This window comes from Camelus bactrianus, chromosome 31 (assembly GCF_048773025.1).
Source record: "Camelus bactrianus isolate YW-2024 breed Bactrian camel chromosome 31, ASM4877302v1, whole genome shotgun sequence".
NCBI classification, from domain to species: domain Eukaryota; kingdom Metazoa; phylum Chordata; class Mammalia; order Artiodactyla; family Camelidae; genus Camelus; species Camelus bactrianus.
In genome coordinates, this window is record NC_133569.1 from 25,961,864 (window position 1) to 25,988,249 (window position 26,386).

Sequence of the window (26,386 nt, forward strand, 5' to 3'; positions counted from 1 at the left end):
CCCACTCACTGCCGGTAGGGGTCGTGGAACGGCAGCGCCAGCCAGGCGCCGTGCAGCTCGCGCATGAAGGCCAGCATCTCCTGCGCGCTGCCATCGGCAGACACGAAGACCACCTCGAAGGGCGCGGGTGGCCGTGCCTCGTCCACTAGCTCCGCGTAGAAGTCGCAGAGCAGCGGCGTGAAATCGCGGCTGGGCGCGCAGCGGCCGGCGGCGAAGTACAGCCCCACCACCTTGTTCTGCAGCGCCGCCTCGGCCTCCACCCACGCGCCGTCGCAGGTCACCAGGCGCCGCCCGCCGAGCACGTCCACCATGGCCGGGCGCGGGGACACCCGTCCGGGAGGACACCTGCGGGGGAGACGCCGGGCGGTGAGCACGGGCTCACGGACACCTGCAGAAAAACGCGGCGGAGATGGGCAGCGATCGCAGGCGGCTGGTCACCTGCAGGCAGACGGTCACCTGCGGGCGGGCGGCGGTGTCTGGCTCCCTTTGCACCTCCGGGCGCCCGAACCTCGGCACGGGGCTGAGTCTCCGCCTCCAGCTAGAGCTGGGACGTCCGCACTGGGGACAGGGGGTTCGTTCACAGATATCCGCAAACCCAGATGCGGCGACTGCAGCAGCGCCACGCAGAGCACCCGCCTCCGGGGAGCCAAGCCGCCCCGCCCCCTCGCCCTCCAGCCCCTGCGCCCCGCCCCGCATCCCCACGTGCTCCTCTGCGCCCCGCTTCGCCTCCCACCCACCCGTGCAGCTCTGGGTCCGGCGGGGCACGCCGCCTCTGCGCTCCCGGGCGGGGCGCCCTTCCCCCCTCCCTCAGCCCCTCCCTCGCACCCGCCCCAGAGCCCCTCCAGCCCCGCCCTCGCCCCATCCACCTTGCGCTCGCCCCACCCGGCGCTCCATCCCTCCCTGCCTGCCCCACGGGTCTTGCCGCCGCCGGAGGTTAAGATCGGTTCGACCTTCAGGAGGCAGGGATGGGGCGATGGGGAGACCTGGGCCCCATTCTTTCAGGGGGTTTGCCCTGCAGTACTACGCCCAGGCTGGGAGAGTGCCTGCAAGAAATCGAAGGCGGTTCTTAAAGAATTTTTCATTCGGAGACCCAGGGTATTAATGTGCCCGAATCTGTCAGAGGAGGCCCTGGGGTTCAGCGGCGAGCGAAACAGCTTCAGCCCCCTGCCCAGGAGGGCTGAGGCACTCGCGTGGGGCGCAGAATTTAAAGGATTTAGCGCTAAAAAAAACAAAAAACAAAAAAAAAACCAGTGATCAAGATAAGCAGTATTTTAATGCAGTATTTTAAACTTTAAAAATTAATGTAAAAGAGTTCATGATGAACAAAACATCAAACAGGTAAGGACCGGATCCCACCCCGTCCTTGGACGCCGACCGCAGTCCCCTCGCCGGGAGCCCCGGGCCCCGCGGAGGAGGGACGGGCAGCGCGGCAGGGAGGCAGCGGCTCGCGGGCCTGAGCCGCGCTGAAGGCTGGGTCGCCGGCGGCTGAGACCCGATCTTCCTCCCAGCGGCCGGCTGTCCCTCGGCTTCCCAGGGAAATGGGACGGAAGTGCGCGGACACTGTGCACTGCTAGCCCAGCCTGCCGGGCTGGTCGTGTAAATGCGCTTGGCAGAGCCAGGGCTAAGGGGAATTTCTGCTGGAGGACTGATGCTGCTCCAGGAAGCGCGCTGCCAAAGCCCTGGTTCCCTGTCCTCTTGGAAGACTCAGGGGAATTTATAGGCCAAACGGAGAGAAAAAAAGAGAGGCACTATGAGCACTGTACATCTTGCTTGTGGAGGTGCCTGACTTTTCTTAAAACTCAGAAATAAGACCAAGGTAGCCAAACTCTAAATATCATCAAGTCTGCATCTTGATCTGTTCGGCTTTTCTTCTTTTATCACAACAGTGAGCAAAGTAGAGAACATTTCTTTAGTGATGGTGCCACCTGCCCACCGAGAAATCCCCAATTATTTGCAGAAATACTGTGTACCCTCAGAGTGCTGGGGGAGGGGGGCATGCGCCTTCCTGGGAGAATGGCCCCACTCGGGTACCATGGTGAGGCAGGGACAGCCCTCCAGGGAGGGGAGATCCTGGGGAAAGCAGCAGGCCAGCACCCCTCCTCTACAAGGGACCCTCCTTCTGTGGCCCCTCTGAGCATCTGTGTGTGTGTGTGTGTGTGTGTGTGTGTGTGTGTGTGTGTGTGTGTGTGTGTGTAAACAGGGGACCTTGCCCTAAGAGCCCTGTCACAGGGACGCAGCTCAGCTCATTCTCCAGCTCTGAATCTAATGCATGGTCTCAACCAGTCTTGGAAGGAACTCCCCAGGGCCCTTCCTGAAGCATGATCTTATGTCATTTGCCTCTGACTGCATCCCACTGGCTGATCCGTAAGGTGGGAGGGGGCTGCTGGTGCCATGAGAGGCAGAAGGAAGCCCAGGACCCTCTCCTTGCCTCTTTTGGAGCCAAGTCTCCTATACATTGTCCTCTGCTGAGCGCAGGAACAGCCACCAGTGCAGTCCTGGACACAGGATTAGGAGGACTCCTAACCCCGGCTGGGACATCCAACATAAGTTCATCGCCCACTTCCTTCGAGGGCATCAAATGGTGCCTAGGGCTCTGGCGTCTGCTAATCAGCTTTATGTGTCCTGGATAATCTCGGTCTAGCTGGGCAGCATTTTCACTCCATGAGGGCCTTCTCACACCTGCCTTCCCCACCCAGCCCCCACTCCCTGACGCCTGCCACCACTTTAAAAATAGTTTGCAACTTACATACGCCACCCCATCATCCATCTCCTGCCTGAAGTTAAGGGCGGCCTTTTCCGCACTTCCTCCTGTCTGATAACTTCAGTTCTGTCCATGACTCTCCTTGCCCGAACTTTTGACAGGCTCCTCTGAACCCTCTGCTCTACTAGGCCTTTCCTCCGGGCCCGTCCTTAGCCTGCCTCAGCCCACCTTAGCAAAGAATCCTGCTAAGTCATCCCCCACTGACCAGCCTGGCCTGCCTTCAGCAAGAATCCTGCTAAGTAGCAAGAATAGCTCACCCTTGACGTCTCCTCTCAGTGGGTTTGTTACTGGAGATTAGGTGGTTTTGTTGCCGGTGGAGGCAACCGGTGCTCCAGGTTCTTGTCCTGTCCCAGAAAGAATTCAGAGACAAGACATAGAGGTTAAGAAAAGTAAAGTGAGGATTTATTAAAGGATGGATAGGACACTCAAGGGGAGAGTGGGCAGGCCCAGGTGAGCGGCTGCCCTGAGTTTCTTTGGCAAGTTAGTTACATAGGGTGTAAAAGTGAATGGGCGGAATATTCATTGGGGAGGGAAGGGTCTGGGGTTGCATTCCCTGATTATCATCCCAACTCCACCTTCCCCAAGGGAGGAGGGGTTTTTGTCCTTATTTAGTCTGGATCCGAAGTGTCATGGTGTTGGTGCATGATGGGTACTTCTGATCTGCAAGGCTAATCTTATTGAAATGAGGGCATAACGAGCAAAAGGTTACATTCGGACACTGGAAATTCCTGCCTTTTCTGACATTTCTTTGTTGGTCTCAGGCCAAAAGTTGTGGCCTCTCATCAACCCAAAGTTTCCTGCTTTTATTTCTCTGCCCAGGGACCCCTGGTGCTTCCATGGTGTATGTTTTCCAGCATTTGGCCTGTGCCCCTCCTTTCTGCCCAATTCCTGCCATGTGGTCTGTGTCCCCCTTTCTCTGCTCATTTCTAGCTCTCAGCCTGCTCTAACATTCTCACACAGGAAAGAGGTCAAGAGTGAGCCATAGCCGAGTGACTTTATTTGTGGAGATACACACCCCCTAGGCAGAGTGCAGGCCATCCTAGAAGGCAGGAGAAGTGGCCTCAGGGTATGGGGTGGTTAGTTTTCAGGGGCTGGGTAATTTCATGTGCTAATTAGGGGGGGTTATTCCAACAGTTTGGGCGAGGGGTGGGAACTTTCAGGAACCGGGCCCCACATACTTTTTGTCCTTTTGTGATCAGCCTGAGAACTGTCATGGCACTTGTGGGTGTCGCATTAACAGCTAATGTGTTACAATGAACCTATAATGAGGCTCAAGGTCTACTGGAAGTTGAATCTTCCATCATCTTGGAACAAGTTGGTTCTAACCAGTTTATGTCCTATGCTAAATTGCTGTGTATTTTTTTTAATGGTTGTGCCCTGCCCCCTCCCCTCATCTCAGTTTTCCATCCAGTGACCCCCAGTCCCTTTTCTTGCCCATAAACTTCCACTCGTCCTTGCATTTGGAAATGAGCTCCACTCTTTTCCCTGTTGCACTAGTACTGAGTGAAACCTGTCTTAGTTGCCTTTAACTAGTGTCTGGCTCTATTTCTTTTGAGCAGTTATCAAAGGCTGTGACACCTTAGTTGGCTTATTACCATGGCATCAACTAAAGGCAGGGTGTTTCCAGAGCTAACACTGGCTGGGTACATGGGGTCGTCAAAGGCTCTCTGGGGTGAAACACTACAATACAATTATGGCTCTGCCTTTCTATGTTCAGCATGCAAGCTCCCGCCACTTCTGAATGGGGCTGTTTCTCACTAGAGAAACTATTCTTCTAAGCAGGAGTATTTGAGAAGTCCCCAGGTCGGTGCACCTCTTCTCAGGCCCGCTTTTGCTGCCCCATGCCAAAAGAGGAGTTTGTGAAGGACGTGGGGCTCTGGGCTGCCTGACATGAAGTTGACTTTTTCCTTCCATTGCCAAAATGTACAAATGATGACTCATTTCTTTCCACTACCACTTATGAATACACAAATAGAGCTGTGGAAACTTTCTGCTCTGATCAACATAGCAAACAAATTAGACATCCCAGTGTGCAAATATCACATTCTGAATTTCCTGGCTTTAAATATTCGTGCTTATGTCACTTATTTTCCTGTATTTTAAATATTTGTTCCCAGGGACTGGTATCATGAGGTCTTCGTGACTCATGTTCAAAATCGTGGTTGGTCCACGGCAGGGAAAGGGCATTGAAGTGACAGGCAGAAGCCTGGGTTTGTCAGTGACAAGCCGTGGGGCCATGGGCAGGTCATCCCAAATGGGCGCTGGCTTCTCAGAGATGACTTAATGGTTAGTGGCCGAAACAGACCTAGTGTCGGACTAAAGAAATGCCCCTTGGTCCCACCAGCTTCTTCCCAGTAATGCTTTGAGGTGATTCGAGAAGCAGTTGGATTGCTCTATCGGATGGCTTGGAACAGAAAGTGCAGGGGCGGAGAGAAGATGGCAGAGTGTCTCAGTCAGCTCGGGCTGCCATAACAAAGGACCACCAGCTGGGTGGCTTAAACGGCAGAAACCTATGTTCTTCCTGGCTTTTAGACCACCTTCCCACTGTGTCCACACGTGGCAGAGAGTGAGGGCGAGATCTCCCTTCCTGTCTTCCGCCATCTTGTTTCTAACCAGTTTATGTCCTGTCCTCAGTTGCTGTGTCATTCCTCCAGTGGTTGTGCCCTGCCCCCTTCCCGCCTGTCTCAATTGTTTGAGTGACTGACGATCTGAAAATTGTATTTGAGCTATTTCACTAAGGACTGGGAGCTCTAAGGGGCCCAGGTGCACTTCCTAGGCAGGGACCTAGAGGGACCTGGGCGGGACACCTAGGGAAACGTAAGTGGCTGGGTTTGTGTTAAACTTGGCTTAAACAAGTTGATATATGGTCTGAATAAAACTTTTGCTAGTGAAATGAGAGGCTGAATTATTCAGCTCTGAAGAACGAGAGAGACCCATTACAACCATTAAGTAATACTGCTCGTCCAGGGGACTGGGGGCAGTGGGGGCGCAGGCACGAGACAGGGACTGATAACCTAGCATTTTGATGTTAGGCTGTCACGGGGAGAAACCGAGACACGTAAGAAAGCTGAACTGCTCAGCCAGACTCAGAAGCAGCACACATTCAGTCCGCCACACTGTCCTCGGACACGTGTTCAGGTCACATACCCTATCTGAATTAGGCCACCAAACTAATAACGAGAAACTGTGCCTCAAAGGCCCAGCAGCTCCCTTGCAGATGGCCACCTGTAAGAACACCAGCCGGGTTTGTGTGCTTACAAGTGCTTGACTGGGAAGTAAAGGAACTCGATTTGATGACCTCTGTTTACAGCTGACGTGGGGAAGTAAGAGGCCTCCCTCGAACGGATCTCAACCACGAGCATCCCAGCCCCATGGAATGCACCAAGGGCCTTTCTCCTATTTGTCTCAAGAACAACTGTATAACATAGCAACAATCCGTTCCCTGGAGGTTTGGTAGCATGTTCCTGACAAAACCATCTTGGCTTTCTTTTTTTTGTTGTGTTTCTGTGGACAGATCATTGGCTGTTAACTCAGTTTTTTTAATAGTTGTAGATCTATTCAGATTTCCTATTTTAGTCAATGAGTTTGAATCACTTATTTTTCTAGAAAACTGTCCAATTTGTCTAAGAGTTTGGTTGAAAGGCATCAAATTGTTCATAATATTATAACGTTAAAAATCTTTGTCCATAATTCGATCCTTTTTCAAAAAATTATTTGTTGCTTCTTTTTCCCTTATCAGCCTTGCCTGAATTTGTCTTCTGTTAACCAAGACCTGCCCTCACTCATACTTTTTAGTTCATTATTATTTGCTCATACATCTATACCCATATCTATGTCCACCTTCCTCCTTCCTTTGGGTTTATTTTCTTGGGTTGAATATTTAAGTTACTGATTTCCAACCACTTTTCTCTAATGTATAAATTTAAGGCTGTGTGCATGTCCATTGAAATACGGCCTGAAGACCATCACATAAATCTTGATGGGGAATTTTTGTTAAATTAAAAATACACCATAATTTTTATTAAGGAGTTTCCTTTTATTTGTCTTATTTAGAAAGATATTAAATCCAAGGCTGGGTTTGGATACTTCTGTTATTAATTTCTGATTTTACCACTGTATGGTCAGAGCATGGTGTCTGTATGATATCACTCAGGTAAGGTTTATTGAGATAAACTTGGAGACCTGATAACCAGGTCAGTGTTTGGAACTGTTCTGAGTATATTTGAATTAAAAAAAAAAAAAAGGATGTTCTGTCTACCCCTTTTGGTGCAGGAATCCAAGCTCATTGATTGTATTGCTCAAATCTTCTATGCCCTCACTATTTTCTGTCTGATGCATCTCCCAGTTTCTCACAGAACCATGCTCTCCGTATTTCCACTGTGATAGCTGATCTGTCGATCACGTTGTAAGCCTGCCCACTTTGTTTTCTGCATTTTGAGGGTGAGCCCCTATCTACACATTAAGATCATGATACATTCTTTATAAGGTTCTCCTTTGTATCACCGATTAACAAAGCCATTACCTTATTCACTATTTTATTCCTGTTGATGCATTTGACCTTGAGGAATATAATTATGTTCACACAGCCATGCCATCTTTTTCTGGATAGTATTAGTCTATTTTATCATTTTATTTTAAATTCCTTTGCATTTAGCATTTGTGTGTGTATGTGTGTGTGTGTGACATTATGTTTTAGCTGTTGGTTTTGCAGATTGAAAATTGGAGTTCTCTCTTTTATGTATTTTTTTGGCTCCAAATTTTTTTTCTTTCCTTTTTTTTTTTTTTTGTATTAATTGAGTAATAGTCAGTTTACAATGTTGTGGAGCTTGGATTTCTTAATCCAGCCTTAGAATCTGCCTCTTGTACATGATGAGCTTAATCTCTTCATATAAATCATCACGACTATACACTTAGGTTTATTTCTGTCATCTTACTTTGTGCAAACGCTGTTTACCACCTGTTGGTAAGCGTCTCTTAGCCGGTAACAAGAGGTTTCAACAAGGGCTCTCTGTGTGTGAGAGGAAATACTCTTACTTTCATTTTTCTGAAAATGTCTTCTTCCTCCTTCTTGAATAGTTCAGGTAGGTAAGTATCTGCTTTTTCTTGCTCCCCTCACCTTAAATCACTTCTGTCTTAATGCTCTGTGGTTTTGTAACAGAAAAGAACGAATCTGACTCCGTACTAGATCTGTTCCTTTGGCTCTAACCTTGTGCCCTGTTTTCTAAGCTTAGTCCTACTCACTCTGCACCTTTTGTAAAACCTTTTGTTGCCTTTAGCCTGAAATACCCAGGAGAGCCTATTCTCAAGGCTCTGACCTTTAAGGATATGAACACTTTTGCACTTACATAAAGACAACAAGTCGCAGAATAGAAAACAACATTTGTCTTGCTGGAGATTTACAGGGACACAGTGACCTGACCCACGAGGACAGCTGCAAGAACAAAGAATTCCTATAGCAAGAAGTTTGCAACAACCAACCATACCCTCATCCCTTTTTTCAGTATAGAAGGAGCCTGTATTCTGACTGTGGTAGGATGGTTCTCCAAGACATTATTCTGCCATCCTCTCGGTCTGCTGTCTTTCCAAAAAAGCCACCATTCCTTGCCCCAGCACCTCGTCTCCCGATTTACTGGCCTGTCGTGCAGCGAGCAGAACCAGTCTGGATTCAGTAACAGTTTTACCACAGTATGTCTCGATGCTGGTTTATCTATCTGCTTACTTCATTTGGATCTAATGATTTCTCTTTTGCCAGTTCTAGAAAATTCTCAGCCATTGACTGAGGCTATTACCTCACTACCATGCTTTACGCAGGGTTAGGATGTACTGGGCACTGCTCCAAGCGCTTTATGTCAAAGTGTGTTTTAAGTGATTCAACAGGCAGGACAAGACGCCATGAAAAAAATTAGTGGGCAGATTTAAGGGGAGAAAAAATAGCACTTCTGGAAGTGAAAAATACAGTTATTGAAATAAAAAGTCAAATGCTTTCTTTTCTCTCGGGCTGGGTCATCCAGACGGTTCCCTGCTCAACGTCAGCCTCACACCGATTCCTCACACGGCGCCGCTGGTGTAAGCTCGAGCCCCTCAGTCGCTGAGGGCACAGACGGGGGCTGGGACTCAGCCCCGCCTCAGGCCCGCGCTGGTGGACTGGATTATTTTAATCTATCTTTTGCTGAGAGAAAAGCCTGCCCAGCGCCCCGGCTTCGCAGAGGGCCCTTCCTTCTGACGTCGGCAGACGGGGGCCAAGGCCCCACCCCGGGCCCCGTGAACGTTTCTGAACGCGGGGCTGGCTGCTCGCCGCTCCGAAGTCAGTGCATGAGAGAGGCACTGCTGATAGGGAGGAAAGCTGCTCTTCAACAGGATGCCGGCAGTCCGGGGAGACGGCGGACCCCTGTCGCCCAGAGACCGTCTCCGAAGATGCGGCTCAGCCACGGAAGTCCTGAAGGGAAACGGGGCAGTTAATCACCGAGACGGGGGTCAGAGTCACCGCCCGCCCCTGCCTGCAGGCGGGCAGTTCCTTGTGAATCTTCCTTAGATGCTGTCTTGTTCACACAGTTTGCTCACGAGGGGACTGAAGGGGGAGGCAGGGAAGAGCTCTGCTCGTCTCTTACCCTCTCACCCCCATTTCTACTTCTGTGATCTATGGAGGAGCCACCAGGTTAGGCAAGTGTAGTGCCGTCAAAAGATCTGAAACCTGTGCTAAGGCCTGAGATGAACGGAGCGTGGGGGGCCTGGTTTAAGGTCAGTGACAAGAAAAAAGGCAGGCCATGACCAAGGGGCCTCCGGCAGGGAGCTCTTCCTGCCAAAAGCTGCCTGCACGAGTGCTGACCGGTCCCCAGGCCGCCCACCACCCCTCCCCCCAGGCCACCGCAGGTCCAGGCCACACGCGCACACCCACAGCCCCGCCGCCCTGGCCGTCAGGCGGTCGTTTCTGGCACGCAGGGAACTGGGACCTCCCCTCCTTCCTTCCACGCTCAGCAGTGCACCTTCAACTGTTCTGTTTTATCCAGTATCTTTGCACGTCCTGTAGTAAAGAGGGAAACCCCTTGTGCCATTGGGACTGACACCCCTTCATTTTGAAAGTTTGTCACTTTGTTTTTAGTAAGTTTACTGAGACTCTTGGGAAGAGCCCACCGTCATAGCTGGATTCTGTGCTGGATTCTGAGGCACTGAGCTCATCCCAGTTTATTGTAAGTGATGTACCCGGTCTGACTCTTCAGGTATCAGCGAGCGGTTTGTTGTCCACGCTGCTTCCTCCTGCTCCACCTGCCTGCCCCCGCCAGCTTCATCGGGTCCTCACTCTCCTCCCCCGCCCCTCACACACAAGCGCGCCGCCTGAAAACTGTCAACTTCCCACGTAGAACAGAAACTGGAGACGTCGTTTATTTAAATATGCCCCTCTGCCCTAAAGTGTTCCTGTTAACACAGAGGTGTCACGTGCCCCACATTCCAAAGAGCCCCCGAGTCACCGGGGGGCAGGCCCCCCTGGGGCTGCTAAGATGCGGCTCGGTCCACCCTGCTTCTCTCACCACCACACCATCCACCGCCGACCCCAGGGAAACACAAGCAGGGGACAGGCCACAACCAAAGGGAGGCACGCTGTCCATCTTGGCCTTGCCTCCTCTCGTTGCTGCTCTGGTCCCTGTCTTCAGCTGCTCCAAAGCCAGGGTCACAGCCTAAGCTCCTGCCCTACCAGAGGACAATGCCACTCCCCACCCACTCCTTTGCAAGATTTTTTAAATTACTGTTTCATTTTGAAATAATTGTAGATTCACAGTAAATTTAAAAAGAAGCACAAAGAGGTCGTGCGTACTCTTCGCCCAGGTTCCCCCAGTGGGAACATCTTAGTAAGTGTAAACAGGAAATTGACATCGGTACGACTCACAAATCTTACATTCGGCCAGGTTTTACACGCACTTGGGTGTGTCCAGAGGTCTGTGCAATTTTACCAGGTGTAGATTTGTGCATCGGCTCCACCACCCAGGTACAGACCTGCTCCATCACCACAAACACCCCTCCCCTCCTCTCTCCACGCCCCCCCGCCCAGTTCCTAACCCCTGGCAACCGCTAATCTCTTCTCCATCTCTGAACCAGCAATTGTTTCGAAGACTCTGCAGTTGTCTCCGCGAGTTTGGGGCAGAGGACAGATGCCCGTCCCCATCCTGCTGGCTCCTTACTGTGAGAGAGAACGGACCCCTTCCCTGTCCCAGAAGTGACCCCAGCCCCGAGGGAGGGAGAAGCCCCCTGGCCACCCCCACACCAGGCCAGAGGAGAACTCGGGGCGGGAGGAGGCGGATGTCAGAATCATCATGGACTGAAGTTGTAGACAGTTGTAGACTGAGCTGGAAGACTTCACAATCGAGACGTTCCAGACGGACGTTGTTGAGGAACAGGAAAGAAGAATTCAGCATAAAAAAAAAAATTCTGGACAACAACCTGGAATAATCTATCCAATTAAAAATTTTCATTCTCTTCGAGGCAAGAAGTCCAATTCTAATAATTTCTTCACTAGAAAAATTATGTGACAACATTTGAATTGAGATAAAGCCACCACAGAGATTTCTACCAAAAAAAAAAAAAAAAAAAAAAAGAGAGAGAGAGAGAGAATTCAGCACATGCTGACACCAGTGATTGGAACAAAAATTAACGCATTTCCCCCCTGTTCCTGCCGAGTTTGCCTGGCTCATTATGAGTGGATGTGCCTCTCCAGTCCTCTCGTGACTATCTTCCCTCCCCGAGGTCAGAAGGACATGTATTCCTCTGCAGCCAGGGCGGAAAATTAGGTAACACTGCCCCCGTCATGCTGTGGTCACGCCCCTGCCCACCTGCCTGGAGACATGCTCCTGTATCACCTCTGCTGAACACCAGCACCACTCCTGGATTTTATTGAAAGCATTTACAGTATCTACTTCCACATTATTACATTTTCTCTTGAAGTTTGTTCACTTTTAAGTATCACTGTTTAACACGATTATTAGAATTTCTTGAACATTATCATCATTCTGGAAGAGTTACGAATTCATTTAGCCTGATTCTTTGTCCATGACTTTTGCCTGTTCTTTCACAATCTTGAGGTCTTGTTTTCCAACTCTGTTCTGGTCCTTCTTTGAGATGTTCTCCAGTCAGGTACGCAGTGAGTCTTTGCAGGTCTGGAAACACCCTTCCTTTGCCCTGACACCCAGGTATTCAGGTTGGAGCGGGGACTCTTGGACTCACAGGCAATGGCATTCGGAGATAAGTGAGTGCTTGGTCTATCATGTAGTGGAGGAGATGAAGAAGGCAAACTTCATGCAGCCAGACAGCTGCTCTGCAGACGCCAGGGAGGCACAGAGCCAGCCACGCAGGAGGAATGTGGTGTGCGCCCCAGCCACGCGCGACCTCATGCTGGGCTGCTCCGCACCGTAGGTGTGATGCCCCACGAGTCACCTGTGTCCTCGGTCCTTCCCATGTCCTGTGTCCTCATCCTCTTCCCCAGGGTCCTACGTCCCTCAGAGAGACGTGAGTCCTTGGGACAGGACCCGGAGTGGACATGATGCCTGGGGCTGCAACACCCAACGTGCTACAGACACAAAGTCAATTGCAGAGGAAGGCAGAGGTGGCCCTGGTGACCATCCCCTCATCTCCTTGCCTCTTCTAAGAACCTTCAGTTATGGGAGATGATCCATTCTTGTCTGAGCCGGTCTTTTCTGTCATTGTTGCGGAAAACATCCCATGTGGTACTTTAATTGTCTAAAACTCCCGTCATGTACAAGGTCTAACGGCAGACACTCTTCCTGTTGAATGTGATGGCATCTCAGGGAGACGTGTATGGAGACGATGTGGCTCAGAGTCAGGATGCGACGGGGGGTCTAGTCAGACCTGCCGTGCCCCCTCCCCATCCTGGGTTTGCTCTGGTGGGGACCCACCACTCCCTCAACGTCCCGTGACAGCCCCTTAAAGGGGCCCCTAAAGGGGTCATCAGCCCATTTGAAAGGCGGAGATCTGAAGCCTGGCCCCCCCGCCCTGAATGGCAGGTGGGTGTCTGGAGGAGCTCAGCCCACAGCAGGGCATGAAGGCAGAGATGAGTCCTCCATTAGGACGTGGGGAGCCAATCGTTCAATGATTTCTTGTTAAGAGACTAGTTTCCAGTGAGAGATCTGGGGCTCCTCGCGTACGTTACGGTAACTGTGGGCTCGGGGTGCCCTGTCCGCTCTCTCCAGAGTCTCCAGCTGCAGGGTCCTTCAAGCCTCTAAGAGCGCGCGCACGCGCACGCACACGCACATGCGCGCGCGCACACACACACACAGAGGGGCCCGCACCGCCCTGCACCGCCACACCGATCGCCACTTGTTTGGCCAGGACAGAACAAATACTCTTATGCGATCATTTTGCTTACAGAGCATCGCAAACACAGTTTCCTTCATCCTGGGGGGAAACTTGGGCCTCAGGCAATGGTCCTGTCAGCTGGGACCACTGTTTGCAGAAGAAGCCCATGGGCAGCCAGACGGACCTCGTTTGTAACTACAAATGGAAATCCCGCGATAGCGTTGACTGAAGTAACAAAGTGCACGGAGGGCTCTCCGGCAGATCGCGGATGCAGGCACGGACAGGTGGAGAGCCTTTATCAGCAAGAGCGGACATCACAAAAAAGTCCGCAAGAGAATCAAAACAGAAACACAAAGTGTGTGTGTGTGTGTTAGAGGAGACAGGATTCAAGCAGGTGTGGCTCTCGCTGGCCCCTCCGGCCTGGCCTGAGTACGTGGGAAGTGACCATTAATTACCCTGCCTCAGATGGTTGTTGAGACCAAACTTCAGCCTGCCCGTCTCTCCCGTCTCCCATTCTTTGCCAGCCTCACTGCCCGCCCTCCAGTATCTCTAACAAAACAAGCCATGTGCTCTCTCACCCCAGGGCCTTTGCACATGCAGTTTGCTCTGCCTCTCTTGAATTCACTGACCCTATTCCCTGTTCAGGCCTCTGCTTAATGCTCTGTCCCAGCAAGTCCACTTTCAACCCCTGGACCCCGTCAGCCCAGGTTAACTCAGGTTGGGGATTTTCCCACAGTACCAGCTGGCATAGTTACACGTGTGGCTGATCTTCGACAGTATATATTCCCATACAGAGTCGCAGGATAGTTAGTGCTACTTACTAGCTAGTTTCAGTCCATCTTCCCCTGCGGGCGTGAGCCTTGTGAGAAGGGGGCTGTGGCTCTCCTGCTCAGAGCTGGGCACCCGGAGGCTGGCATGAGCCTTCTGAAGAGGAAGAGCAAAAACCCGCCCTGCAGCCCCACACGACCAGCTGCAGAATTCACAAGAAAAGCATTTCTCACAGGACAGCCGTGCCCTGTCATGACGACCCCCCTCTGGGAGGGACTGTGGCCGTCACCCACTGAGAAGCTTGATTCTCTAAAATCCTAGACTGCCAGACACTCGCTGTTTGGCATGAAAGCTGTGAGAACGAAGTGGCCCACGGTCCCCAGGGGACTTGGGTCGTGGACTCAGGGATGCAACCCAGACGTACAGCCCAGGTGCCCAGCATCAGACCATGGGGCCCTGGACACACCTTCTCTCCTCTCTTACCTTCGCAGGGCAGACTTGCGTGGCCCTTTCCTCCTGGGCTCGAGCCTGTCAACCCATAGCTTCCTTCCAGTTTCACCTGAACTCTGCCCTGTCCAGATCCTACACAGACTCTCTTTCCTGGTAAGATGCCCAAACATCCCTCTGGTGAGCAATCAGCTCACTGCAACAGGTCAGAGCACCGGAGGCCGGGTCTGCCCCCGGAGGTCCTGGGTGAGAGGACACCACAACTGATCTGAGACAGAGCCCGTGCATTGCCCGTGTGCCCAGCAGACAGGCAGCACTCGGGCCAGCAGGCTCCACAAAGTGACCAGGGCTGCAGCCTCTGTCTGTCTTCTACAGGTTTAATTGTAGACATTTTTTAAATTGAGACATAACTCATATACTATAAAGTTCACCCTTTGTGAACTTTTAACTCAGTGAGGTTTTGTTTTAGTACATTTACAAGACTGTACAACCACCGCCACCACCTAGTTCCACACCGTGTTCATAATCCAGACAAGAACCCCCGACCCACTGGACAGCACCCCCAGTCCCACCTAGCTCCTGGCCACCTCCAGTCTGCTCTCCGTCTCTGCAGATTCCCTGTCCTGAACATGTCCCAGACATGGAAACTTAAAACCCGTGGCCTTGGGGTCTGGGCTCTGTCACTCAGCATAATGTTCCCAAGGTTCATCCAAGGTGTAGCTCGTTCCAGTGTTTCACTCCCTTTGTGGCTGCATAATCGTCCACTGAATGGATAGACAGTATTTTCTTTATCTAGACATCACCAACTAATGGACATCTGGGTTCTGTCTTCTTCTTGGCTGTCATGAATAATGCAGCTGTGAACATTCGTGTACAAACTTCCACGTGGACACACTTTCATTTCTCTTGGGTTTAAACCCCAGGAGCGGAGATCTGGGATCGTGTGGTTACTGTTTACAATGTGAGGAACCGCCAGGCTGCTTTCCAAAGCGGCTGCACCACTTGGCATTCCCACCAGCAGTAAATGATGGTTCCAGTTTTCCACACCCTCACCAACACTTGTCTTTCTGCTTAGAGCCATCTTAAGTGAGTGTGAATACATTTATTTTTTTTTTAGTAAGTTTCCCCTCTCTCATTATGACACTGAAATGCAAACATCCCTCTAAGGACACAGTCACAGGCGTGTCCAAGTGTCCTCCGTGCTGTGGCCTCAGAGCTGTGTACGGAGCAACCCCCTTCCTGTGCGACCTTGGACAAGCTGTTTATCAGCTCTCAGCCTCAGTTTCCACATCTGTAAAATGGAGATGGTAATATCTGTTGTGAGGATTTAATGAGATAATATATGTAAAATCTCTAGAAAACTGCCTGGCAAATAGTAAGCGATTGTGTTTCTTCTTGTCACGTCAATGTAAGCTGATGCCACTGAGCTCCTGTTAGCAAGAGAAAGACTCCCATCTGTCAGAGCAAACTAGACAGGCCATAGTGATCCAGCTACTGTCACTCAATCTGACCAAGTGCCCACCACCCAGAGACAGTCCCTAACGACAGCCACCAGGGTGGGTCCTGACCTCAGGTGTCTGCGCTTGACCTCAGAGTGCGGTGTTACAGGCCCGCGGGCTGGGCGAGACAGGCCCTGATCGCTGAGGATGAAGCCCAAAGGATAAACTCAGGCCGCTGCGCTCCCAGTGGTTCCCTGTGCCTCTCGGTGACATCCTGCCTGGGGCCTCCCTGGGAACCCCTAGACTGGCCTGGAGGGCTGTGCAGGAAACACCCAGGCAAGCCCGCTGCTCCCTCTCAGCCCTCAGTCTCCCCCAGGTCCCCTCCGGGCCTGGGGACCCGTTTCTCCGACGCTGCAACTGCTCAGCCCCCTCGGGGCCAGTGCAGTGCCCGTCATGGCGACGGCAGCAGCTTTTACCCTGGAGGTGCAACCAGCCAGCCCCAGGGGTGTCACGGTGTTACAGTCCCCTCGGCCTTGGACACCTCGCGTCCTTCGCCCAGGTCGCTGGGGCCCGTGGCTTACTCACCTGGCCTGACTAGAGCACCTGGAGGCCGGGCGAGCCCTCCTGGGGCCCGGGGCAGCTCCGGGGGCCCAGCCAGGTTTCTTTCCTTCCCATCTGTGCTCTCAGAGTTAGGCGGCTGCCACCTGTGTGCCTGCACACTCACCGCACACGCATATGTAACATGCCCACAGGTTCACGTGCTCGTGCACACGCACGTTTTACATGTGGATGTAAAAGCAGACACACGCACGCACATTTAAATACATGCTCGTGCACTCGCACTTGCAGACACACACGCGCACTCACACACCGGTGAGCACCACACCAGCCCTGTTCTCAATCTCTGGGACCCGCAGAGAGGGGAAATGTGACAAATAAGAACGATTCGAACGTACGTCAAGCCTCTCCGTAAAACCGTGGGTGAGACACACGCTCCTCTCCCCAGAGCGAGAGCCGGGCCTCCCGTGGTGCGAGCCAGCAGCGGGCGGGGGCGGGGGCCCGGGCCGGTGACGCCTGCGGTGCCAGCCCTGCGCACCGCGCGCCACGGCGTCTCTCCACCGACTCCCCTCCGAGCTGTAGGTTGCAAGCTGCTCCTTCTAGGTCCCCCATCCCCAAATCCAAGCCACCTTTTATTCCTGAGAGACTTTTACTCAAAGACGCGCTGGTCGGTCCCACTTAGTAGCGACCATATTTCTAAGGATTTTTTAGGAGCGATTATCAGATGTGGACTTTAAAAGGTGACCTCCAGCTCCTCGCCGAGTCCCTGGGACCCGCTCTCGGAGGAGGCCTTCCAGCCCACCACGGCCGGCCCGGAGGCTGAGAGGGGTGGAGACGGTGCGATTTACTCATTAACCATCAACTCTTCAGTGCGGTGACCAGTTTCTCCGGAATGAAGAGGAAGAGCTTACTGCCTAGGACACACATTTGGCTTTATTCTCTTGCAGGTAATTTAGACAAGAGGAGCACTGATGTTCACAGGGACAAACAGGTCCTGCAGACACGAGCAAGCAAAGCACTTCTGAGGCGGCCGCCACCCCGAGGCTTCTGAGGCCGGGGCGTAAAGCAAGCACCGGCCACGCACCCCGCGGTGGGCGGCGCCTGGCCGCCTCTCCCCTTTGCCTCAAACCTTACGTTCTCACGCTGTGCAGAGTAGCCAGCTCCTAAGCGTGAGCGCTCCGTCTTCGTGACAGCGCGGGCTTTTAGGGCTGGGATTTTCATGGAACATACAGAGTCTCAAATACCCAGAGCACGCTGGGCGAACAAAGCGCTCTTGGCAGAACGCGGAGCTGGCATGACCTTGAGTTGTCCCCCCGAGTGAACGTGGCCAGGGTAAGGACGGAGAGCCAGTCCCATTGGAGCCTGGAAGGTACCTCTCTTCCCTTTGTATCTGGACCCTGCTGCCTGGATCTTAAAGGAGCCAGCACGTCCACACCTCAGAGGAGACGGCGCCCTGTGGTCGCTGCCCACAGGGTCAAGGCTGGGGCTGGCGACGGCTGCCCACCCGCTCAGGCCACAGGACACCAGGACGGCCGGACCAGCTCGCAAAGGACACGCGAAATGTCCGGGGGAACGGGGTGTTCTCAGGTACGACCGTGGAGAGGGACTCCCCTGGCAGTGACGGCCTCTGGACCCCCACCAGCAGGAGCGCACGTGGAAGTCGTCAGGCAACAAAACGCAACAAAAGACGATCTCTCCAGCCAGGAACTCCAGCAGAAGACACCTGAAATCCTTACGGATTCTCATCCCCAGCGGCTTCCGTAACGTCTTGCCTCCATCCGGACCTGCTCCTTCAGCTCCCACTCCCAGCCTGGCACTCTGGGCCCCAAATGACCTTCCCCCCTGGAACGTTTTATCCGTTCTCCCCCGAAGCGCAGGCGCTCACGCAGGAGAGGTCAGACCGCCGGCTGCCCTCTTCTCCCCGTGTCTGTGTGTCCGCCTTTGCCAGGGGCGGGGCAGCGGCGAGGAACACGCCGGGCCGCACGCACGTCCCAGCGAGGAAAGAGGAAAGACACGCTGCCCGCCCGCCCGCCGCGCCCCGGGGACTTGGGCGCAACGTCCCCACGTGAATCTGCCCTGGGGCTGGGCTGACTTGCAGGACAGCCTCCATAGCTAATTTTTCCAAAAGACGCTTTCGCAAAACCCCACCGGACCACAAATGTACGCGTGACCGGCACTCTCCGGTCCCTCGCACCTGTGAGCTCTGGCACCTGCTCCAGCCAACACAGCGTCTCCAAGCTCGTGCACACAGGCGCGCACAAGTCTGCATCCCGCCCGAGATGGGCTCGGGAAGGGTCCTCACTGCAGGGGGCTGAGCTGTGATGGGGCCACGGTGGCGGGCTCCCCAGTGACACGGGCGGGTTCTCAGCCCAGCCTGCGTGACCTGGGAGGTCACCTATCCACTTCCTTCACTTTTGGAGGGTGCGTTCAGCCCCCTCAGCATGGCAGTTGCGTTATTTCCCAGCGAAACTAAACTAACACCCAAAATTTCAGGTTAATGAGTCACTGGGAGTGAAAAAGTGTGTAAGGTTTCATTCTCAGCTGTGTTTGCTCTTTGCGTCCTTTTTTGTTTCTCGCTTTGTTTTGGTTTTGGTTTTGGCTTTTCATACTCCCTTCCGTGCTGACCTTCTCATGGGCCTGTCCCCTCTCCCAGATTGAGCCCGCTCTTGGTCTCCGGCGGGACCACACTGTCAGCACCAGAAGGGCCACCTGGGGCCAAGGTGCTTCCTTCAGCTTCTGGTCAACCTCCAGGCCTCGCCCACCAGCTCGCTCACCCACCACTGCCGCCCCCTGCAAGCCGTCCCCCAGGGCGCGTCTCAGCTGGGGCCCAAGCCGCCTAGCTCTGCAAGTACTTGTAGCTTGTTTCCCGGTTTTCTCGCCTTCCTCTCAGCCACCTGACAAAAGGGTCCACTTGTGAAGATGACCTTCTGGTTCCCATCAGTTATTTTCCTAAACAGAGAAACCTTTAGTTTTTCACGACTTTTGCTCTGACGCTATTCCCCAGCACCTGACCCAGAGGACAAAGGTGCGTGGCCCTCGGGGAGGTGACCAGTCCCTCGGCAATTCACTTCGTCCCTATGACGGCATGTCCTCAGACACCACACTTCTGGTCTAGCCCTGACTCTGGGGCTGAACACCAGAGCATCACGCAGGAGGGGGTCATAAATACAAACTCTCCGGGAGCAGCTTGAACTAAAACTGGCAAACGCTCCCGCCCACCTTTCCTTCTTGGCAGAATTCAGGTCTCATCTTGGGAGTCTTCCAAAAGCTTTACTTAAGGTATAAATTACAAATGTGTCATAAAATCACTTATTTTAAGTGAATAATTTTTTAAGTAGATTTAGGTTGTGTAACCATCACCACAATGTTCTTCAACAGTTCCCTCAACACAAAGACTCCTGTGTCCGCTGGCAGGTGGTCTCCAGCCCCGGCCCCAGCAACCAGTGACCCACTTCCTATCTGTAGTTTCCCCACTTCATGAAATGTCCTCCAAGTGGAATCATACGATGTGTGGTGCTTTCCACCTGGCTGCTTCTACTTCACGCGTTTTTGAGGCTCATCCATGCTGTAGCAGGTACCAGATCCCCCCTTTTCCTGTCTGAGTACTGTTCCACTGTATGGACATACCATGTTGTGTTTATCCATCCACCAGCTGAAACTTGGGGTATTTCCATTTGAAGGCTATTATGAATGGTGCTGCCACAAACATTACTTTACAAGTTTTCTGTAGATGTATTTTCTCGGTTCTCATGTGTATTTTCCCAGGAACCTAGGGTCTTCTGGTATATTTATATTTAACTTTTTAAGAAACTGCTAAATTGTCACCCAAAGGGGCCGTACCAGTTTTTTCACATCATAACCAGCATTTGTCATTGTCTGTCCTTCTGGTTTTTATTTGCTGCAGTTATTCTGGGTAGGAAGCAGCACCTCAGTTTCCACTTGTTTCCTTAATGACTAAAGATGTTAAGCACATTTTCTGTGTTTATTGGCAATCTGTGCATCTTCCTTGGAGAGATGTCTACTCCAATCCTTTGTAACTTTACTTGGACTGTCTTGTTAGAGTTCTTCATATACTCTGAATACAAATCTTTTATCAACATGATTTACAATTTTTCTTCCCAGTCTTTGGCTTTGTTTCTTATTTCCTTAACAGTGGCTTGTGACACATAAGTTTTTAATTTTGATGACGTCTAATGTACCAACTTTACCTTTTCTAGACTACCTTTTCTTTGACAAACCTGGGGTCATGAAGATTCTTGCCTATAATTTCTTCTAAATCTAACAGTTTTTGCTCTTACATTTAGGTATATGGTCATTTTTAAGTTAACCTTTGTATATTACAAACGGTCTAAATTCATCTTTTTGCACATGCATATATATCCAATCCTTCCATCCTCATCTGCTCAAAGGGCAGTACTTTCTCCACTGAATTGCCTCAGTACTGCTAAGGAAAACCAGTTGGCCATAAATTTAAGAATTAATTTCAAGACTGTCAATTGTTTCACTGAGATGGCTAACTATCTAGATGTATCTCCATTCCAAAACCACACTATCTTGATTATTGTTGATTCATAGGAAGTTTTGATATCTGGAGTAGAAATTCTCCAAATTTGTTTTTACTTTTCAAAATTCTTTTGGCTATTCTGAATCCTTTTACATTTCCATAGAAATTTTAGGGTCAGCTGGTTAATTTCTGCAACATAGCCTGAGGGACTTTTGACAGGTATTTCCATATTAACAATGGATCTTCCAATCCATGAACATGGAATGTCTCTCCATTTACTTAGTATTTTTATGTATAATCTCACACTTTTATTAAATTTATTAAGTATTTTATCCTTTTTGATGGAATTAAAGTTGGATAGTGCACTGCTATATTGTATATAGAAATGCAACTAATTTTTGTATCTAGATCTTCTATTTCACAACCTTGCTGAATTCCTTAACTCTAATGTTTTATGTGTGTATCCTGTAGGATTTTCAACACAGAATCATGCCATCTGCAAATAAAGGTAATGTTATTTCTTCGTTTCCCATCTGTATGCTTTTTTTTCCTTGCTTGATTGCAGGGCTAGAACCTACAGTATAATGTTGAATAGAAGGAATGATGGACGCCTCTGACATTTCCTGACCTTAGGAGAGAGAGTTATCCTTTCACTATGAAGCATGATGTTTGCTGTTGTTTTTTAACAAATGCTCTTCATTAGGTTGAGAAAATTCCCTTCCAATCCACGTTTTTTGAGTTTTGTCATGAACGGTGTTAACATTTTGTCAAGTCCTTTCCCTCTGCATTTTGAAATGACTTGTGCCTCTTGTCCTTCCATCTGCTAACACAGTGGAATACGTTCATTGGCTTTCTGATATTAAATCTCACTTGGTCACGTACCTAAACCTTTCTAAATGTCACTGCATTTGTTGAAGATTTTTGTGTCTACATCCGTAAGGGATATTGGACCGTAGTATTCTTGCCATGTTTTTGTCTGCTTTGGTATCAGGATAACGGGGGTCCACAGCACAGACCTGGTGAGTATTCCTTCCTCTTCTATCTTCTGAGTCTGTGGAAGACTGGCATTATTTCCTCTTTAAACGTGTGTAAGCATTCACCCGTGAAGCTATCTGGCCCTGAGTTTTATTTTGTGGGAGAAGTCTGGTTTCTAGTTTAATCTCTCCACTTGTTACAGATAGATCTAAAGACTTTTTCTGTTTCCTCTTGACAAAGTTTCAGTAATTTGTGTTTTTCCAGGATTTGTCCATCTCACTTGAGTTGTCCATGTGTTGGCATAACGTTGTTCATAGTATCCTTACAATTCTTTAAGTTCGGTAAGATTGGTAGTAATGTGACATCCTTCATTCCTGATGTGGGTAGCTGCCGTCTTCTCTTTCTCGGTCAGTGTAACTGAAGGTTTGTCGAACTCGATCCTTTCAAAGACTCAACAACTGGTTTCACTGATTTTTTTCTCGTCTATTTTTGTTTTCTACTTCACTGATTTCCATACTAATCTTTATTATGTCTTTCCTTCTGTTAGCTTTGGTTTTATTTTGCTCTTCTTTTTCTAGTTTTTTGTAAGTGGAAGCTTAGACTCTTGATTTGAGATCTTTTTAATATAAGCATTTACAGCTATACATTTCCTTCTGAGCACTGTTTAGCTGCATCCCATAAATTTTGATATTATGTTGTAATTAACATTTATTAGCAAGTGATTCCAATTTTTTTTTTATAAACACTCTTTAATGATCATTTATTATAGTTTTTGCAAAATCCAACTCCCTTTCAGGAAGATAAGTAATTTAATATAAAACATAGGTTGTTAGTTAACTAATTCAAGCTCTGTATCTCAGATTCTGAAAAGTGTATGGAGATCTCTCTCTCCTCTATCTACTCATACAGACCAGTAATGAGGCCAATGTGAGTTCTCTGGAAAGCAAACATGGATGCATTTTAAGCCACTGCACACACACACCCACGTCATAATTCAAATGGTTTGAAGACAGAGTTCCAGCCTCTTAAAGACAAGAATTCAGTGAGAAACACATAGCTAGGTTATTCAGAGAAACTCCAAGGGTACATAGCAAATGAACTGTTATGAAATACTATTTTTTTTTGTTCCTAAGATAGTTTCTTTTAATTAATAAGCATCTTCCAAAGTTACAAAATGACATCAATTCATTTTCCAAAGTTAAATCGATGTGTGTGAGGACCAGAGTGCATCCTGCAGGCGAAAATCATCTTGGCACAAGGTATTTTTCCCTGTCCTGCAAATTTTTTGTTTTGTTTGAAAACTATTACTGGGTATCCTTCTTTTCAGGAATAGAAGAGGCATAATCTAAAGTGACTTGAGTTTTATTTCTGATGAAGCTATAAACATCATTTGAATACCGAAGCCTGAGGGCTGTTTTCCATCAGCTAATGGCCAACAGCAGACAAGGGTCACCTGGCTGACGTCTGAGGTAGGACTCACAGCCTACTTCCTGAATGGGTGAAACACAGTGCCACGTGCTGATGATCTGAGCACCCTGGAAAACACAATCACAGCCCTCCAAACAGAACTTTAATCATTTCCACAGTTCCAAAGTCTTTTAAGAATAAGATTCTTATATTGATATAAAACTTAATCTGGAGGTTTAAAAACAGGAAGATTCTGGTCAAGGTCATTAGAAACATAAAAGCATCTTCTCACCATCCCTGAGATACAGCCTTGCAGATATTAACAAAAAAGCCCATGATTTTTAACTACCCACTAAGATCCAAGATGTCAGGTCTCAAACCTGAGAGCACAAAAGCACCAAGTTGCTTAGGGGAGGGAAGGGGTGCTTCTAGGATCAGTGTTTCCGAGCACAGACGTTAGACTGTGTGAAGCCCAGGGCTCTGCATTTTTAATGACCCCACACGGATGATCCTGGAGCTGTTTCTCACACTCCACTCAAAGACACTAGCCTAAGATGGCTCACAATGGCTAATTCTTACTGAACATTCCAAAAAACCACCCATTTCTGATTAACAAAACAAGTGTGCAATAAATTCCTTTTTTTTTTTTAGCTCTTTAACCCCCTTCTGCTCCATAAGAGCAATAACTTAATGGTGAGTTCCAAGTACAACATCAGACGAGGAAAAAAGCTACAAAAACCCACCTTTTAAAAATATTAGGTAGTAACTGAATCTTCTGGAAAAGTTTGTTTGGGCTCATGTCAGACCATTAACAATGTGTGAACTGTTGATAGGGCGAGGGAAGTAAAGGCATGAAAAAGACTGGGACGAACGTAAGAGAAAATGGCCACGTCGGCCAACGTCTCATTACAGTACCTGGTGTCTGCTTTGCCACCAACTCCGACAGGCAACCTGGGGCTGGAGCTGCTCTCTTCTCTGCAATCCTGGCCACCAGCGTAAGGAGATAAGGTCACAGGCACCACTCAAAGAATTCCCACTCTGGAAAATGAGAAGTGCTCCTAGCTGCCATGGCAAACCCCACAGTCAGACACGCTCTTCCTCGACAGTCATGCAGGACCAGCTCCCAAGGCTATGAAGCCAGCCTGGTCATTCGGGATTCAGATCTGATACTTCCCTGTGCATTTCCCTCAGAGGCCTCCTCGCCACCCGCAGTAGGAGTGTAACTGAGATAGCAGTTACACTACAGATCTTTGTGCAAAAAAAAGCAGTTTCCCCGCTGCGCCTCTTTCCAGGAAGCAGACTGAGCGGGAAGGGGGTAGTGCTGGGTCAGGTGCCTGGGTGGCAGGGTCCTTGGGGTCAGGTGGATATCCTGACTTCTGAGGTTTGAGTGTCTTCTTAGTGTCCGGCAGACAGGATGCAATCACGTGCACCATCAGGCCTGGGCCGCTCCCTGGATGACGGATGCCTTGAGTGGTGACGAGTGACAGCATCACTACTTGGGTGGTCCGTGACACCAATCGCAATGCGATGCACATGCCGTGCAGGCAGGCAGAGAGGCTCTGGTGGAGGTCGGAACAGTGGAGATGCCTCCTGACTCCAGTGTGGGCCTCCGTCCCAGCACTCAGCTTCACAGACGGCCTGCAGGCACTCAGAAGCTGGCAGACAGCAGGACGTGGAGAGCCACTTAAAGGTGGACTCTCAGGTGAACCTGAGATGGATACGCTCAGAGCGTTTCTTCTAGTGCTTAAAGGTACCGTAGGCACTGTATGAATTTGCTTACTCCTTTTTTCAATAATGTACCTTCATGTATTTCCCTTTTCGGGGGATTTTCGGCTCAAAGTCGCTCAAACCAGAACTTGTCAAAAGGATACTCTAGAGAGTACTTCCCAGTGAACTAGGAAGGTCACCTGAAGAAATTCATGACACAAGATTCTTAAAATCTTGCCTTTAAAGATCATAAAAAGTAACTTTAAAAAGGAAATAAACCAAGCACAAAATTGTATTAACATGATCCTTAAATAAGATACTTAATAAAGGTACGACTGTTTTAATTTACAGACATTACGGTTTCCACAAAGTGAGAAGGAGTTTTGGTAATATGGTTAGTTATAAAATGAATTTCATCTTCTTGGAAAAATTAACAATCAGCCTCAGATAAAGGCCTCTCAAATCAATTCTGAAAAATTTCTAATTTACCTTCAGTTCAGGGCTGAATGAGCATATGAAGTATCAAGTCAAACCGAGGGTGCGTCCCACAGTATCAAGAAGACATTAAAATACCCTGGTGTCCAGCACCTCGTGGAGCTCACAGTGGAAGAGTACGAAGATGACCATGTGCACGTCCATGTGTGACTGAAGACCTGTGCTGTGCACCAGAAATTGGCACAACATTGTAAACTGACTACAACTCGATTAAAAAAAGATTAAAGTATACAAAGAAAAACCTTGGTATACAAAAGTCCCATTTTAACAGTTTCTTTTCTCAAAATATTTAAAATGTTCTGAAATCCACTAAATCCTACAATATCCACATCAGGAAAGTAATGCTGGCAAAGCTGGTCTTTTTTCCGAAGGAGATAATACAGGGCTACCATTAAGACAGGTGTCTAGCCAAAAATCATGCCCAGCACCTCCCCCGTTCCAGCCTGGGCTGTAACTAGCACCATTTTTAGGGCGGAGGGTACAGCTCAAGCGGTAGAGCACGTGCTTAGCAGGCATGAGGTCCTGGGTTCCATTCCCAGTACCTCCTCTAAAAATAAATTAATAAACCTAATTACCCCCCACCAAAAAAAAAAAAACCCAAAACAAACAAAGAACTGTTTTTAAACAGTTAAGAAAACACATGACAAACAATTTTCAAGTATTGTAAATTATGAAGATAGAAACTGAGAAAAAAGGTTTTGGATTTTTCTGATAGTAACAGGAACAACTGGAAACTTAACAGTTCATGATAAAACTTAAAGGACAAGGTGCACGCAGAGCCCGAGAAGCAGCAGGGGTAACACCCCAGCAGGCAGGCCCTGCTCACAGCCAAGCGGGTCCTGCTCCAACGTGGAGCTTGAGTTTGTGCTGCTGCCTCCTGGAAGCCCCTCTCTGGGGCAGGCCGGGACGAAGCAGCCCTGGAGGACAGCAGCGTATGGACGCTGCGTTGGCCAGCAGTCGGCGGGAGAACTGTGACCGTAAACTGAGAATATGCTGCAACTTACATTTTGCTTTGTTTTCTCC

The 26,386-nt window shown here is 49.8% G+C and overlaps 1 protein-coding gene across 4 annotated transcripts in view; it reads right to left on the bottom strand.

The window, feature by feature from the left end:
• Positions 1-26,386, bottom strand: part of LOC123615539 (nucleoredoxin-like protein 2) — a 40,287-nt gene that overhangs the window by 10,773 nt on the left and 3,128 nt on the right. The window contains exons 2-3 of one of the 4 annotated variants that reach the window (XM_074355680.1): positions 457-3,105; positions 10-345 (exon numbers count right to left, since the gene is read on the bottom strand). In XM_074355680.1, coding sequence (XP_074211781.1) covers positions 10-311 — 302 coding nt within the window. In that variant the 5' untranslated portion in view covers positions 312-345; positions 457-3,105. Of the gene's footprint in view, positions 1-9; positions 10,757-26,386 lie in introns of those variants that run through there. The other 3 variants (XM_074355682.1, XM_074355683.1, XM_074355681.1) reach the window with 3 other exon arrangements.